Here is a 17,097-nt window from a genome sequence, read left to right as displayed (position 1 = left end):
CCTAGTTTCTTATTCTTGTGTTATTTTCTACTTCCAAGTACTCTTTGATACACTAATGAGTCTCATCCACAACATCCTCTGGACTCAGGCAGATTATAAAGCATGTTATTTGGAGAGAAAAGACCAATCAATAACTTATTGTAATTTGGGGACTGTGGGTTTTAAGTGGGGATAGAGTATTCTGGAAACGGAGAAGGAAATAGATCTACACATGGATCTAAAGGTGCTGAATTCTGAGGGTCAAGTTTGAAAGCTGGTTTAAAGGAAGATGGAAGTGTTGGGGACTGTTGGAGCAGCATGGGAACTACAGAATTACACATTCAACTTAGCAAACACCACATCCTCCATCTTAAAAATAACCAATTGCATCTCACTTCTCTTGAACTGTCTTTCTGATGACCCAGAGACTCTCTGATCTTTGCTGAAGTTTGAGTTTTGACTTGCTTTGTTCGAACTCTTTTGTTTTGCCCTTTTTCTCTTCCCACTATTCAAAAGAGAGAAAATGAGGTGTCCATAAAATATCCACAAGGCCACTGAAGTAGCTTGTAGGTCTTAAGTATTTAATACTAATAATAATAGAATCATCAAATGATGTCTATTTTAATAGTTTTATAAATTTCAACTGACATAAAGAAAGCTTTATTTTTCTTAAGCAGCAGAGTCCAGGGGGAGGGCATTTTTCCTTCCCTTGTTAGCAAAGCTTTTGTTACTAATAGTTGAGTCACACAAGAACATTTACCATCAATTACAACACATAGGTACAGAATATAAAAATAGATATACTCTTGAAAGATTCATTTGACTAAGACAAAGTGGATTAGTTTACCTTTGTATTATAAGGGGGTTAATAAAAACTGAAGCCAGGGAGACCTCACTGCAATTATTTATTCTTTTCTCCCAAAACTATGTTCCTCTTTATCTTACAGTAAATTAACATGAAATTGACCTGGTGCTATTTTAAATTCTGTGATACAATTTTGACTGATAGCCTTTTATTTTGGTACACATAATGGAAAATTGTTTTATTCTTCAAAAATATAGCACATTTTATATCATTTAATTTTGATGTCATTATCTTTTTTTTTTTTTTGGTTTTTGGGCCACACCCGGTGACGCTCAGGGGTTACTCCTGGCTATGCGCTCAGAAGTTGCTCCTGGCTTGGGGGACCATATGGGACGCCGGGGGATCGAACCGTGGTCCGTCCAAGGCTAGCGCAGGCAAGGCAGGCACCTTACCTCTAGCGCCACCGCCCGACCCCTGATGTCATTATCTTAAGGTCTAAATTTAGTGAAGGTAATTAAGCTTGTGTTCAATCACATATTTGCTATGCATTTATTAATGGCCTACTTTGCAAATGACAATTCTGGCTTAAAGAAAGCCACCTTTGTCTTTTAAGAATTCTGTCTGGAGGGATAGCAAGGAGCTCGGATAGCAGCATCGTTGCACTCTTAACTATTTTTATTTAGCACTACTTTCTGATCATTATTTTGCCTCCAATCAATAAGCCTATTTGTCTCATGATTCACTCATTGAGTTAGAGCGTGTCTCCACATTTGTCTTATTATTTCCAACCTCCATTTGTCTTGATGAAGGCACCACATTTTTTCATTGAACTAATTCTATGTATAATAAACCCATTCTTTGGGCTTCTAACCTGGAGAAAAAGTTATTTACCTAAGTTGAGAATTTAAGCTAGCCCCAAGCTATGCAATAAAAGATACTTCGATGAAAATACAATTCCCTCTGAAACAGAAAACCAGACTAAAACATAGCAGAAGATTCTTGTGTCTTTTTTTTTCTCCATAAAATTTTAATTATTTATATACCCTGTGTAAAGACCAAGTTAGAAACCTGAAAAAAAATTTTAAGGTGTTCGTTAGAAAGTACGTATTTGAAAGTAAGTTCAGATGATTGTGTTTGTATTTCATCTCTTTTTTGTGAAAAACTATTATGGAAAGAGGAAAGATGAGCGATTCTATAGAGGAAACACAGGTCTGATGGTAATGATGGGACAAAAGAAATTAATCGCAGTAGAAAACAGACTTCAATAGAGGTTGCCTGGAAAAGAGCAAATGAAGCAGCATTCTCATCATCTGAAAGTGACTGTGAAAAGCCGATCAGAAAGCTGAGGCTTGTATAGTGCTCTGAGCAATCCACATTGTGTGCAGCAGAGCAGGTCTGTTAGATCAATGATGCACACAGCCAAGGTCAGTGTTTCAGAGACTGAGTTGACATTCTTTACCCAGGAAAAAGCCAGGAAGCCAGGAGAAGATGGGCAGAGATGGGCATCACGGTAATAGGACTGCCCTCAGCACACCTACCAGTCTTCAGGGACCTTTTGGTCTCAGTCCAGCCACTCTAAAGGCCACCTAACCCCACCAGTGCTCACCTACTCATGGGAGGAGGGAAACTTTGAGGGGATCTGGTACTCCAGATTCTAGAATCTTTTTTTTCTCTTTATTTGAATATCTTGATTACATAAATGATTGTGATAAGGTTTCAGTCATATAAAGAACACCCCTCTTCACCAGTGCAACATTCCCGCCATCAAAGTCCCAAATCTCCCTCCACAGATTCTAGAATCTTAAAGAATAAAGCTAATAACATAGGGGCTGGAGTGCTAGCACAGCAGGTTGCTTGCCTTGCATGTAGCTGATCCGGGTTTGATAGCTGCCATTCTATATGAGCCTTTGAGCTCTGCCAGAAGTGTTTTCTGAGAATAGAGCCAGGAGTCAGCTCTGAGCATAGCCTGGTGTGGGCCCCAAGCCAAAAAGAATTACAGTGCTGTAATTCTATCTGTCTGTTTTCAATCTTTAGCAAAAAATGCTTAAGTCTTAAAACAAATGCAAAAATTTCTTTTTGACCTTTTTGTGTGCTGGGACACAACTTTGTCCCTATCTCAGGTCCACATGGAGGTGGTGTAGTGAGTCCTACTTAAATTGATGGCCTTGGGAGTTGGAGGATAATACAGTGCGTATGGCACTTGTCTTGCATGTAGCAGATGTAGATGTGGGTTTGATCCCTGAAACCACACATGGTCCCCAAAGCCCACCAGAATTATTTCTGTAAGTAACCCCTAATCATAAACAAGTGTGCCCCTCCCATAAAAAATCAAAGAAACATAAAGAATAGACTTGACCTTGGTGGAACCTCCCTACACTGCTCTTTGTGTTGGATGTTAGGGCAAAGTTATGATTGGAGCAGGAAGTTCAATTACCTCCCATATCCAGTAAAGGCTCAAGACAACATTGGCAGGAGCTTTGGTGGGTTTGACATCTTCATCTTTACTCCTAAACACTGTGTGATTGATTACTTAGCACCCCATCTACAGAGCCCTGGAGGGATTATTCAGGTAGGATCTTGAAGATAAAATGCCCACTACATGTCATTTTACTGCTGGTATTTCACTTTGGAAGCCTAATATATAGCATGGAGATGTGAAAATTATTTTCAATATTGGCTATACAATTTTTATGAAGATTGGCATTTATCTAGATGGATGGATGATAGATGGATGATAGATAGATAGATAGATAGATGATAGATAGATAGATAGATAGATGATAGATAGATAGATAGATAGATAGATAGATAGATAGATGATAGATAGATAGGCAGGCAGATAATAGAGAGGTGAGATTGATAGATATTAGGTAGATTGATAGATGGAGATAGATGATAGATAGGAAGATAATAGTAGGTGAGATTGATAGATGATATGTAGATAGATATTATGAACATGCCTAAGTGCCCACTTGTAGAATCCTGACCTTGTGTTTGGAAAAGGTGATTTTCTGTGACCTAAGTAGCAGCGATAAGGGTTCTGTCTCCTCCTGAGTCATGATTCAAATCACAAGAGGAGCTTCTTTGTCCTTGGCCTAGATACAGAATGTGTCTTGAGCTTTAAAGAGGATGAGGAAGATGAAGATGGTCCCCAAAATACGCAAACAGTGACACTTATGAAAGGAATGTCTTTTCAGTGAGAATATAGTTTGTGATTTTTCCTCTGGAGTGCTCTGAGGGACATTGTGTCTCTTTCCTTTGAGTTCTAACAATATTTTATGGCCATGCCAAAACTAAAAATAAGTGACAAATTTCACTTGACGTCTCATTGATCAGACCTTTTTATTTTTTATGCTAAAGCCGTGTGATTAAGCACAGCTAGAAGACATCGACTGGTCAGCTAGTGCTGGCGTTTAAGCACAGCACTTGGAGTTTAGATCAGGGGAGTCAAGAAAAGCTGTCACCACGCGCTTTTTATGAGGAGTTGAAAATGCCAAGGCAAAGGTTGCAATGTCACCCCTGGAGAGATACAATAGATCAGAAGTCAAATCTATATTAAACTCTTCCACGACAGTTTCACACTGCAGAGAAAAGGCAGAAACTTTTCTGGGCAGCAGCCCATAGAATTTCTGATCTAATTTCTCTGCAGTAATATTGGAATTGATTCCAAGTTTTACCCCTACTTTTCTGCATATCTCTGCTTCTTGTCTTCGCTAGAAGACGGAGTTCTGCTCCATCTTAGTGCTGACCATTATTTGCACTTACTTGATACAAGACTGTAGCTAGGGGCCAGAGTGGTGGCACAAGCACTAGGCCGTTTGCTTTCCACAGGCTAACCTAGGACGGACTGCAGTTCGATCCCCTGGCGTCCCAGATGGTCCCCCAAGCCAGGAGCGATTTCTGAGCACATAACCAGGAATAACCTTTGAGAGTCACCAGGTGTGGCCAAAAAAAAAAAAAAAAAGACTAGCTAGCTAGATGTTCTCATGTTTCATGCAAAGTCCAAAGCCTGGAATTAGCAAGTAATGAAAAATTGAAAATCCATGTCTCTCATCAATGCCTTTGATTATTGGAGTTTACTACAGGAGACAAAGCCTTCTGATTCTCTCCTAAAGTTGTTTACAAGTATCCAGAAACCCCATCTGGATGCTCCTAGCTAAGTCCTGGCTGATCTTGATTACCACTTATGACTTGGTGATCAAGTTTTCAGCCCACAGAATTTAAGAAAACCTTGATTTGCCTAATCTAGTCTGACACTTTTCAACAGTTCATTTATTTTTATTCTACATATATGTTTTTCAGTCTTTTCTCCCCCTTTTCAAAAAAACTATCAGAAACAGGAAATTAGAATGAAGATCACTGCATATGCCTTGTAAAAGACCTACCTAGCTTCAGTGTTAGTACCAGGGTGTCACATCAGCAGGAATAGATGGGGATTTTCCCCTATCTTGGTTGGTATCTTAAGATGTTCAGCTCTTATTGCCCAGCTAGGAGGTGGTTCCAGAAGTGATCCCTTCCCTACCCATGCTGACCTGGATGCTGTTTGATCCTTTCCAGAGCTGGAGGCTGAGGAATGGTGCAAGCATCTGTGCATGGAGTGTCTGGGGACCAGACTGAATGACATCAGTCTGGGGGAGCCTGACCTGCTGGCAGCTGGGGTGCAGCGGGAACAGAATGGTAAGTATGAGCCACTTTTTTAGAAGTCATTGTGCTACAGCATTATTGAGAACTGGAAACAGGAGAGATTCTGATAGACACACACACCAAGCATTTTCACAGTAAAGTAAACTGAGCACCTTGTACTCTGCGATTATCTCTAAAGGGCAAAGCATAGAGAGAAAGGGTGCCTGGTTTGTCCCTGACACCTGGCTTTTAATTATTTATTTGTGTTTGTTTGTTTGTTTATTTGTGATAGGTCCCAATGCCTAAATCCTACACCTCACACTCTCCTGACTTCTTGCTCTTTAAAACTGTCACTCATTTTAGAGCTGGAACAATAGTACAAAAGGGAGGGCATTTGCCTTGTTGGCCAACCTGGGGTAAATCCTCAGCATCCCATATGGTCTGAACACTGCCAGGAGTGATTCCAGACTGCAGTAACCCTGAACACTACTGGGTATGGCTCCAAACCACAAAAATTAAAAGCACAAAATTACCACTCATCTCAATGAATGACTAATAAGTCAAGTCATAGATTAAAGTTAACTCACATAAGTTTTTTTCTTGGTAGCTTTTATATAGGATCTATCTTAGTAAATCTAACTCATCTTGTTACTTACTTTAACAAGAATTTGTCTAACACTTTATCTTCATCCAAACTGACTGAGTGGCTTAAATAACTCGATCTGTATTCTCATGGGAAGATCTGGGAGCTCAAGTCCAAACTCAAGGGCTCAAAGGGATGGTGTCTTAATAGGGACAATCAAAATGGCTTACACAGCAGTCATGCTGTCCCTGTGTTTCATGTGACAGTAGAGAGAGAAATTCTGCCACTTCTAAAGACACATGACAAGAGCCAGCGTGTCATGAGTTTATCTCAGTTTATTCCTGAAGCCATGACCACTACATACTGTTGCATGCGAACATAGTTCACAGGAGTTCACAGTGTAAGGAATATTAAGTTATGATACGAGGTATTACAGGACACACACTTTAAAATTGCTCTGTTTTTCCAATAGACCAGAGGTTCCTGATATCTGTGAAGAATCTTTATGGAGTATTCTGGATAACTTCTCTAAAGTACTCAAGTTAGAGTTCTGTAATGACCTCTGTTGTTTCCAATTTTATAATTAGCATCACTTATAAAATTGGAGTAAAATGACTAGATCTCCTACTATCAGATGATCTAGTAGGACAATATTAGAAGGCTGGAGAGCTAGCCAATAAGCTAAGTGTATCCCCCTGTATCATTGCAGAAAGCAGAGATTCCATTCAACCACAGCATATGGTCCCCTGAGAACCACCAAGAGCAGTATCCATAATTTTTTTTTGTGGTTTTTGGGTCACACCCTGCAGTGCTCAGGGGTAATTCCTGGCTCCAGGCTCAGAAATTGCTCCTGGCAGGTACGGGGGACCATATGGGACTCCGGGATTCGAACTGACGACCTCCTGAATGAAAGGCAAATGTCTTACCTCCATGCTATCTCTCCAGCCCCGTTTCCATAACTTTTGAGACTCCTGACACTGCTGGATTTGCCCCCTATAAAAAGAAATCCAACATAAATATTTTCTTGTTGCTGTTTTTTGATGATTACTGTTTATAAAGGTTAAAAAAAGAAATTGGGGGAACTTAAAACTATATTTATTTAAAGTTTGAAAACTGGACAATAAAAGTCAAAGTCATTCAAAGCACTCTATCATGGACTTTCTGTTGACAGATGTTCTTATGATTGCAACTGATCTCATGGGCCATTTAGTTCTCTTTGTTAGTTAGGCAGAAAACAAACAAGTTTATCTATGTTAATTGATCATGAATATCTCCATACTCAAACATTGTTTACACTATGCAGACAGAAAGAGAGAAGGTACAATGGGGTTCAAAAAGATAGTACAGCAGAGTGGGTGTTTGCCTTATATGCAAGTAAGTGAATTTGAGCATTGGCACCCTATGTGGTCACCTGAGCACTATCAGGAGTGATCCCTGAAGACAGAGCTAGGTGTAAGCCCTGATGAGCACTGCTGGTTTATGGTTCAAAAGAAAAGAAAAACTGAATAATAAATTGAATATAAATCTACCTCTAGTCACATAGCAGATATTTTAAGATCAACTACATGCTGGGACATACAAAACTTGTCTGCATAAAATCATGAAAGTAAGAATAAAATCTACTATCTTTGACCACACTCCTTTGAAAATAAAAATGAAACACAAACAGAAACTTGGAAAAAACTCAAATACTTGGAAAATAAACACTTAGTGTAGAAAAAGCAGTGAGTTAAAGAGGATATCAAAGAAGAAAGTTTTGAACCCTAGAAATAAGTGAGAATAAAGACATACGATACCAGAACACATGGAAAACATCAAAAACTATGTTGAGGAAAGTGCACAGCCATGCAACTATACATCAAGAAACAAAAAGGGATTCCACTGAATAATCTAGTGGCACAGCTTTAGCTACTAAAGAAAAAAAAAAACCCATCAAAGGTAACCCAAAGTAAACAGAAGGAGAAATATAATAAAACACAGCGTGGAAATAAATTAAATAGAAACCAAACAATTTAAAACCAATTCAAAAGATACACAACTAAGAGATTGTTATTTGAAAATAATAAACAAGACCTTTAAACCATTAGCTAGACTTATAAAGAAATGGAGAAAACACTAATAAACAAATAATCCAAATCACAAATAAAATAAAAGAGGAGATGTTGTAACATCTACCCCAGAAACTCAACTGATACCATAGAAAGTTAAAAAAGTATTGGAGATGAAAAAATTAGCATGGTAGTAGAGAATCTCCCCAAAGACCAAATCCCAGAGGCATATGGATTCATTAGTGAGTTCTTTCAAACATTCAAAGATATACTTTAATCCTTCTCAAGGTCTTTCAGAAAGTCATGTAAACAGGATACCTCTCAACAATTTTTCTAAGCAAACATTACCCTGATACTAAAAGTAGACAGAAAGATCACTAAAAATTGAAAATAGATTGATTCAAAGTTACTCAACAATGGAGCACAGCACATAGATCATTTATTTGCCTTGCACGTGGCTGATCTTGTTTCAATCCCCAGCTTCCTGTATGGTCCCCCGAGCCTGCCAGGATTGATTTCTGAGTACAGAGCCAAGAGTAACCCCTAAGCACCATTATGTGTCCCCCTCAAAACAATTACTCAACAAAATGTTACTGCATTAAATACAACGTGTGTTTTTCATGTATTAATATCCTACATATAGGGGCCGGCGCGGTGGCGCTAGAGGTAAGGTGTCTCTGCCTTGCCAGCGCTAACCTAGGACGAACCTTGGTTCGATCCCCTGGCGTCCCATATGGTCCCCAAACCAGCAGCGACTTCTGAGGGAATAGCCAGGAGTAACCCCTGAGCGTCAACGGGTGTGGACCAAAAACCAAAAAAAAAAAAAAAAAAAAAAAATCCTACATATAGAGTAGAATTAACCCAAAGATAGCTTACATGTGCATCAATATCATCATATAAAATATATATAATAAAAATGAAATTAGGTGATTATATCAATAATTGCAGAGAAAGTATTTGACAAGACCTACAACTCATCATCTAATAAAATTCTCAATAAAGTAGGAAAAGAAATAAGTTTTCTCAATACAGTCCAAGTTATATTCCACAAACACAGAGCTTACAAGCATACTCAGTAGTGAAATTGAAATTCTTCTCTCTAAGGTCAGATACAAGATAAGGCCAGTCACTCTCACCATTATTATTCAATATGGTACTGGAAGTTCTTGCCAGTGCTATTATAAAAGCAAGAGATATTAAGGAGATTCAAATATATGTTCCAGATATTGAAAAGAGAAGTCAAACTATCAATTTTAGATGCATGATATACTTAGAAGCCCTTAAGATTATTCATTTTTTAAAAAAAAACAATTAACTTCCTAAAAGCAATAAATGTTTACAGAGGCAGACTACAGAATAAAAGTCAACAGAGGGAGAGATCATGGCATTTTTATATTCAAGAAATGAAGTAGAGGGAGAAATAAATAAAAAATTTCTGTTCACAACTGTCCCTCAAAAACAAAAAACAAGTACCTTGGAATCAGCCTAACAAAAAAAATTTTTTTTGGTTTCTGGGCCACACCCAGCAGTGCTCAGGGGTTACTCCTGGCTGTCTGCTCAGAAATAGCTCCTGACCGGCATGGGGGACCATATGGGACAGCGGGATTCGAACCAACCACCTTTGGTCCTGGATAGGCTGCTTGCAAGGCAAACGCTGCTGTGCTATCTCTCTGGGCCCTTAAAAAAAATTTTTTTGAGGGGAATCAGCCTAACAAATAACAAACATAACTAATAAGAGAAATGGAAGTACACCCCCTGTTTGTAGAATAGAAATAATAATATTGTCTGAGGGACCATCCTCCCCAGAGCGCTACACAGGTTCAACAAAATACCTATAAAAGTACCCCTAGCATTTTTAGAGACTTAGACCAAATGCTGTTAAACTTTATGTGCAATAATAAAATTCCCCAAATAGCCAAAACAATCCTAGGAAAAAGCAAGAGGGGAAGCTTTTCTTTGCCCAACTTTAAATTATAGTATAAAACAGTGTGGTACTGAAAGACAGATTCTTAGATCAATGGAATAAAATTGAGAGCCCACAGACAGATCCTCAAGTGTGTGGTCAGCTAATCTCTGATGGAGGAGCTAGGAGTGTGAAGTGGAGCAAGAAAAGCCTCTTCAGCAAATGGTGCTAGGGGGAAAATGGTCAGTAACATGGGAAACAGTTATCTCAGACCTCACTCTAACATCTTACAAATGTCAATTCAAAGAGAATAAAAAATATATATAAGCACAATTGAAGCAAGTGGTAGCAGAAATAGATAGTGCAGGGTGTAGGGTACTTGCCTTGCATATGGCTGATCCTGGATCGATCCCCAGCATCTCACATGGTGTTCTATGCCCACTAGGAATAATTCCCAAGTACAGAGCCAGTAGTAACCACTGATTATCATTGGGGATGCCTCTCCCCCCAAAACAATTGAGTCTAGTGATATCTTTGATGAATCAGACTGAACAAACAACAATAAACATCTAATTGAGAAACTTCTGAATTGAAAATCAAAAACAAGATTAAAAGATTTAAAAATAACCTCACATAGTCAGAGAAAATATTTTCACACTGCTCACCTGAAAAAGGTGATAAAAAAGATTATAGAGCATTTATAAAACTTAGCAATAATAAAATAAACAAGCTCTTCAAAAAATGGGGAGAAAAGATGAAGAGAGAGCTCCTTAAAGAAGATATACAGTTGGTCAATAGGTATATAAAAATATGTTCTTTGTCACATCAGGTAAATGCAAGTCAAAGGATCAATGAGAAATCACCCTACACCAGTTGAATTGGTGCATATTTTAAAAAGTCAGTGCAGATAGGGATATGGAGAGAAGTAATCTGCATTCACTGTTGGTGGAAATTAGACTGATTCAACTGTCTTGGTTGTGTCTCAAAACAAAAACAACAACAACAACAATAAAAAAAAAACCCTGAAGTATTGAGCTTCTATCTGACCCAACAATCTCACTTCTCAGCATCTAGACCAATGACTCAAATCTATACTTTTGAAAGGGTATATCCTTCCCTGGGTTCCTGAATTTATTTTCATGTGTAGATGAAGGAATCAAGAAATTGTGGTATTTATTCACAATAGATTATTATACTCTTTAGCTATAAGAACAGATAAAGTCATGCAATTTGCAGCTACATGAACTATGAGTATTATACTGAATGATTTCACTTATAAGGAGAAGAACAGAGACAGAATGATCATATGTGGGCTATAAAGAAACATGCTAAGGAAGAACCAGATGGAACTAGAGTTAGTCTAAGGAACTGAGCTTACCTGAGCAAGAGATAAGTGATTAAAGGAGAGAGGGTGTTCTGTGGGACATTGGTGAAGAGAAATAATCTCTCTGCTTATAGGAGTGGTTTGGGACCAATGTATTCATTAGCAATATTGTAAACCATGGGGCCAGAGAGATAGCGTGGAGGTAGGACATTTGCCTTGCATGCAGAAGGACAGTGGTTCAAATCCTGACATCCCATATGGTCCCCAAGCCTGCCAGGAGCAATTTCTGAGCGTAGAGTCATGAGTAACCCCTGAGTTCTGCAGGGTGTGACCCCACAAAAAATTTTAAAAAATAAAATAAAAATTAAGGGAATGGTCCTTTGAAAATACATAGTGCTTGGGAAGGAAATTGTCAATTGTCTTTAATTCTGGACACACACACACTGATGATCACAAGCTATCTTCAGTGCTATCATTAGAAGGTCAATTCTCCCATAGAAGATTTTCCTTTTCACTGAAATCACTGGTGAGTCTCAGTGTCTCTCTCAAGTGGTTCCAGATAGATGTTTGCTGTCACTCTGTCAGTCTGCGACCCTCCCGGGTTCAGAGAACTAGGTTAGCTGCATGTTCACTGCTCTTTTTGACTGCTATAGGCTCACTAAAACTTGACAAACAAGCCTTTCAGATCACAGAAGAACAAGGAATAGTTTGATCACAGGAGTACCAACACTTCAGTGCCTATATTCTGTAGCTCAATACTTTGAAGGAATATTTGTGACACATTTTATTTTATTTAGCAGAGGAACATATACATACATGTATGCACATATGCATATTGTCATAGTTTCAACTTATAAATCTCAAGTTTTTCACCTCCTAATCAAAAGACTTCTTCAAAAGTCTTCATAATTTCGGGCCTGGAGAGATAGCACAGCGGTGTTTGCCTTGCAAGCAGCCGATCCAGGACCAAAGGTAGTTGGTTCATCCTGGTGTCCCATATGGTCCCCCGTGCCTGCCAGGAGCTATTTCTGAGCAGACAGCCAGGAGTATCCCCTGAGCACCGCCGGGTGTGGCCCAAAAACCAAAAACCAAAAAAAAAAAGTCTTCATAATTTCAAAATTCTTCATAATTACATTTTTAGAGTGCTCCCTCTAACATACACTCTGGGCGGAAGTCTTTAAAATCTTGGAAAGACTTCAAAAGCTCCTCTCTAGCCAATAAGAACCTCACCCTCTAAGTCACAACTTTCTTCAGAAACAACTGACACCTTCAAATATTCCCTTTCCTTTTCATTCATTTGTCAGACATGTCAAGAAGAACACAGTGGGAAGTAAATAAAATTCTGGACTTTTTTTTTTTTTGAGAATCTACTTCTTTCTCTATACATTTCAGTTCTAAATCACATCATTTAATTCATCATCAGTGATATTCCATCTTATTCATGATATGCTTAATTCAGTGTGAAATTTCTCCTAAGAAATAAGTTGCAAGCTTCTGACCCTATAAAACAAAGTGTCGCTATTACAGTGTGAGAAGTTCATCTGGTCTCCTATCACGAATAAGACAATCTCTGCTTATCTTAACCAAATGCACATATGAAAATGTTTTATTTTCAAAATTGCTCTTCCTCTAGTATTTCCCCCAACACTTGAGAAAACTTTATCTTATTTATGCAGAGATTAGATAAGGAAAAATAGTTGTGTAATTAATGCTTATGTGTACAATGTGTGTGACTGAACAAAAAAGTAGGTATTGATTAGACTTGTTAAACTCATCTAGTTCTATCAGATGATTTCCTATGTTTGACTCTGAATCCCACATGGTATGGATGAAAGTAAATAGATGCATAATCAAACATCTGCACACATTCACACACACACATACATACACACATATGCACCCCACAGGATTTCAGAAAAACTGCAGCAAAAAAGTGCATATTAAGTATCATTTCACCTGATCCTTTCCTACAATATCAAAAATCTTTATATTTTTTAAGAGTATTTTCTAATCACGCTGACTTCGAAAACTATTCAAATCTGTCACTGCAGAATCCCATAACTCTTGTGATCAGTGTCTATAAAGAATTTATATTGCATGATAGCAATATGTGAGTGCAGTTTTTAGGTCTGAATCATTAATAGCAGGTGAAAGCATTATAACCAAGTCATAATACACTTAGAGTCATCAGCAATGCCATGTGAGCAGACTCTGGGAAAGGTTTGATTTGCTCTGGGTGGGATAGTATGACCTCTGCCGTTACCATCTGGTGAACTCAGAGACAGCTGAAGATTTGACCAAATTCATCCAGCACCAAGTGGCTTTGTCTATGAGTGGATTTAGGCAAAGACAAGTCTGATGTCTTCTTTGAACATAAAAATGTGTGCACCAAAGCACAACTCAGTGCTGTTTTTAAATTATTTACCTGTGCTGCCATGGAAACCACACTCCCCACAATCAATTCAGACACCCTTCTCTGTCACTCACTCATTCATTATTCACCTGAAAAACATTTTTGAAGACTCATAATAAGCAGGAACTCTTCTGGTCAAATGTAGAATTAAACAAAATGTAGGCAAAGAAAGTCGAGAGTACTGAAGGAAGCAGTAAGGTCTATAGACCCTTGATTTTTCAATATGAAACTGTTCATATCATCAGAGAATGTCAATGCCAAAAATCCCAGAATCTTGCCCTTTCTTGGTCTCATGTAGGTGGAGATGCTGGGGTTTTCCTGAGTTAGGTTGGATGCTCCTAAACTTGGTTCTATCAGCAGATGGTGTTCTTGACTGGTCACACAATCTTCCCTTGACAAGTTTTGACTACTCCAGAAAAGTTTTCAGAACAAAGAGCAAGACAAGAGAACAATCCCAGACTGACAACACAATCTGAATTGTTGTCAGTATAGTATCCACATTCTATTGGCTAAAGAAAATCCCATGGTCAAGCCCAAAGTTAAGGCAGAAGTTTACATAACTTACAAAGCCTGGGATAGTAACAAAGACCAACTAGGCTCAGTTGTCTGAAAAGTTAAGTATTATTTAGGGGTGGGAGAGGCAGTATTTAATTCCCTTCAGGCTCTAATGGGGCCAAAGAGACTCTTGAAGCAGAAGTGAGGCCATCACAGAGGGAGTGACTTCCAAATAATGTGTATACAAACACAAATTGGCTAAGAGAATCCTCTTTCCTATGCTGTGATCTAAACTAAATTTCTTCAGCTAGGTTCTAGAGCAGCATAGAGGGAAAGGGACACAGCTTAGAAAAGGAACTTTTCCCAGGAATGACTTTTTTTTTTTTTTTTTTTTGGTTTTTGGGCCACACCCGGCAGTGCTCAGGGTTTACTCCTGGCTGTCTGCTTAGAAATAGCTCCTGGCAGGCACGGGGGACCATATGGGACACCGGGATTCGAACCAACCACCTTTGGTCCTGGATCGGCTGCTTGCAAGGCAAACGCCGCTGTGCTATCTCACAGGGCCCAGGAATGACTTTATATCAGTTATTATGTGACAAAATACACAGAGAGGGGGGGGGGAGCTTTATTTAACTACAGTACATAATAAGATTTCATTTAGTACTATATCTAAGATTTCATTTAGGACTATGATTCATGTTTTTGCTGCTACAGTATACTGAAATGTAATAATAGAACACATAAGTCAAACATGTAACTTGGAGCACAGTTTCCTAACAAATATATGTTCTCAAGTAAGTCTTCTTCCACTTTTATAAGCACGGGGGTCACAACTTAGAATTATAATTCTCTAAGTCTCAGCCTCCTCCACTGTGGGTCAAGAATGAGAATGATAATACATGTCCCAGGGGACCGTTGAGAGAACTAAAATGTGGTGGGTAGAGCACATGACACAAAGCCAGCCAGGAAAGTTAGAATCTGTGGGGTATCATTGAGAATTCACATTTACTTCAGATGTTTGGTAAATAAGAAAATTCTAGGCTTCCACCTACTCCTTGAAGCTAACTTTCCAAGGCTCTTTTAAGCCATACATGTTCTCTGATGTGCACTGAATTTTAAAAAGTGGAGTAATCATCCATTCAGATTAGCTTGAAAATATGTGTAGTGACTTAGGAATTTGTACATTTTGTGCAAAGTTTCTGGTTATTAATATCATCTTACTTATCATTACTTATCCTTTTATCATGACCCTATATTGCTTCTTGTTTAGTACTAGCATTTTTCTTTCTTCATATAGGTTACATGTGATTTTCTTCTTCTTCATCAGCATATTAGAGATTTATCTCATTAGACTAATTTTTGTAAGTTGTTAATTGTCTCAGTTTCTTATTCACTAATTCTAATCACTCGCCAGAACTTTCATGATATTGAATTAAAAAGCAGGTAATTTTCTCTAATTTCTTTATTTTTTATTTTTTTAATTTTCTCTAATTTCTAAAACTGGACATTCTCAATCATTAATTATCAGCTTTTCATTGCCTAATATTATTTTAGAAGCCTTTGCTTTATTTCAGCGCACATTTAGATTGTAATAGTAACACTGGAACTCAGATGATAGCATAATGAATGTTATCATGGAGGTTGGCGTGCTATGAAAAATGTTTTTCATTTTCCCATCTATCATCAAGGAAAAATCAAAATGTTGTCTCTGATTATAGGCTTTGTCCATCTAAAGTCCACTGAACAAAAATATTCAAAAGATAAAAATGGAATTAACAATCAGACAAAATAAAAATTAAAATATTAACACATCATTAATTTGACGAAACTGTAAAGTAAAACTATTTTGTTAAAACAAAGCTTTTCTCACAGTGGGTTAAAATAATCTAATTTTCTACCATTTAATAAAGATACAATGTGTCCAATATAGAGCAAAAAAACTAGAGATCTTATATCCATTAAAAAAAAACAAAAATTGTCTTTATATAGCCTCACATATATAATTTCTATCAAACATCTAAGAAAAAGACCAATTTTATACAATTAAAAAATTAATGAGGGGCCGGAGAGATAGCATGGAGGTAAGGTGTTTGCCTTTCATGCAGGTCATTGGTTTGAATCTCGGCATCCCATATGGTCCCCCGTGCCTGCCAGGAGCAATTTCTGAGCATGGAGCCAGGAGTAACCCCTGAGCACTGCCAGGTGTGACCCAAAAACCACAAAAAAAGAAAAAAAAATTAATGAGATTTTATGGTTTACAATACTATATCGGTTCTCATGCACATAATTCATTTTAACACTTTACCCCCATTTGTCTATCCATATTCCTTCCTCAAAAGACCCCAACAGGCTTCCCTTTCAGTACCCCATCAACTCAGCTATATGAAACAGTTCTCTGGTTCTTTTGCAATTTATTAAATATTTTATATTATTTCAAAACATCATTTCACACAAGCTTATATATTATATATGCAAACCAGGCATCAGGAGTATAATTACATACTAATTACTTTTTATACAAGAAAGTATATAAACAATTTTACAAATTGTACATAATAGTATAACAGTATATATAGTATATATTGAATATATAATCAGGTCAGTATATGGAAGAAAAGCAGATAATCCCAGAAAATTGTATTTCACCTTATACGTAGATTAAGAGGGAAAAGATCATTTGACTTTTACAACTGAAGTATAGAACAAATTTGATGAAATACAATATTTGTTTCTGAGAACAACTTCTCAAAACCTCAAGTAGAAGGGACTTTCTCGAAGTGTGATAGACATCAAATAAATACCTTCAGAAAATATGATTCTTGAAAATAAGATATTGATTTTTTCCTTACAAAATTGGAATAAAAATATTATCCCATTGCTTTTATTCAGTATTCAACCAGACATCTTGATTTTACATGAAGAAT

At 37.6% G+C, this 17,097-nt stretch overlaps 1 protein-coding gene across 1 annotated transcript in view; it reads left to right on the top strand.

Annotated features, from left to right (window-relative positions):
• The window catches only part of DOK6 (docking protein 6), a 463,681-nt gene that overhangs the window by 277,233 nt on the left and 169,351 nt on the right, over positions 1 to 17,097 (top strand). Inside the window, exon 4 of the mRNA XM_049782401.1 lies at positions 5,342 to 5,461. Coding sequence (XP_049638358.1) covers positions 5,342 to 5,461 — 120 coding nt within the window. The remainder of the gene's footprint in view (positions 1 to 5,341; positions 5,462 to 17,097) is intronic.

The sequence above is a fragment of the Suncus etruscus genome, chromosome 10, assembly GCF_024139225.1.
Source record: "Suncus etruscus isolate mSunEtr1 chromosome 10, mSunEtr1.pri.cur, whole genome shotgun sequence".
Lineage (NCBI taxonomy): Eukaryota > Metazoa > Chordata > Mammalia > Eulipotyphla > Soricidae > Suncus > Suncus etruscus.
The sequence above is the reverse complement of the archived record's forward strand: the minus strand, read 5'-3'. Positions and strand labels throughout refer to the sequence as shown.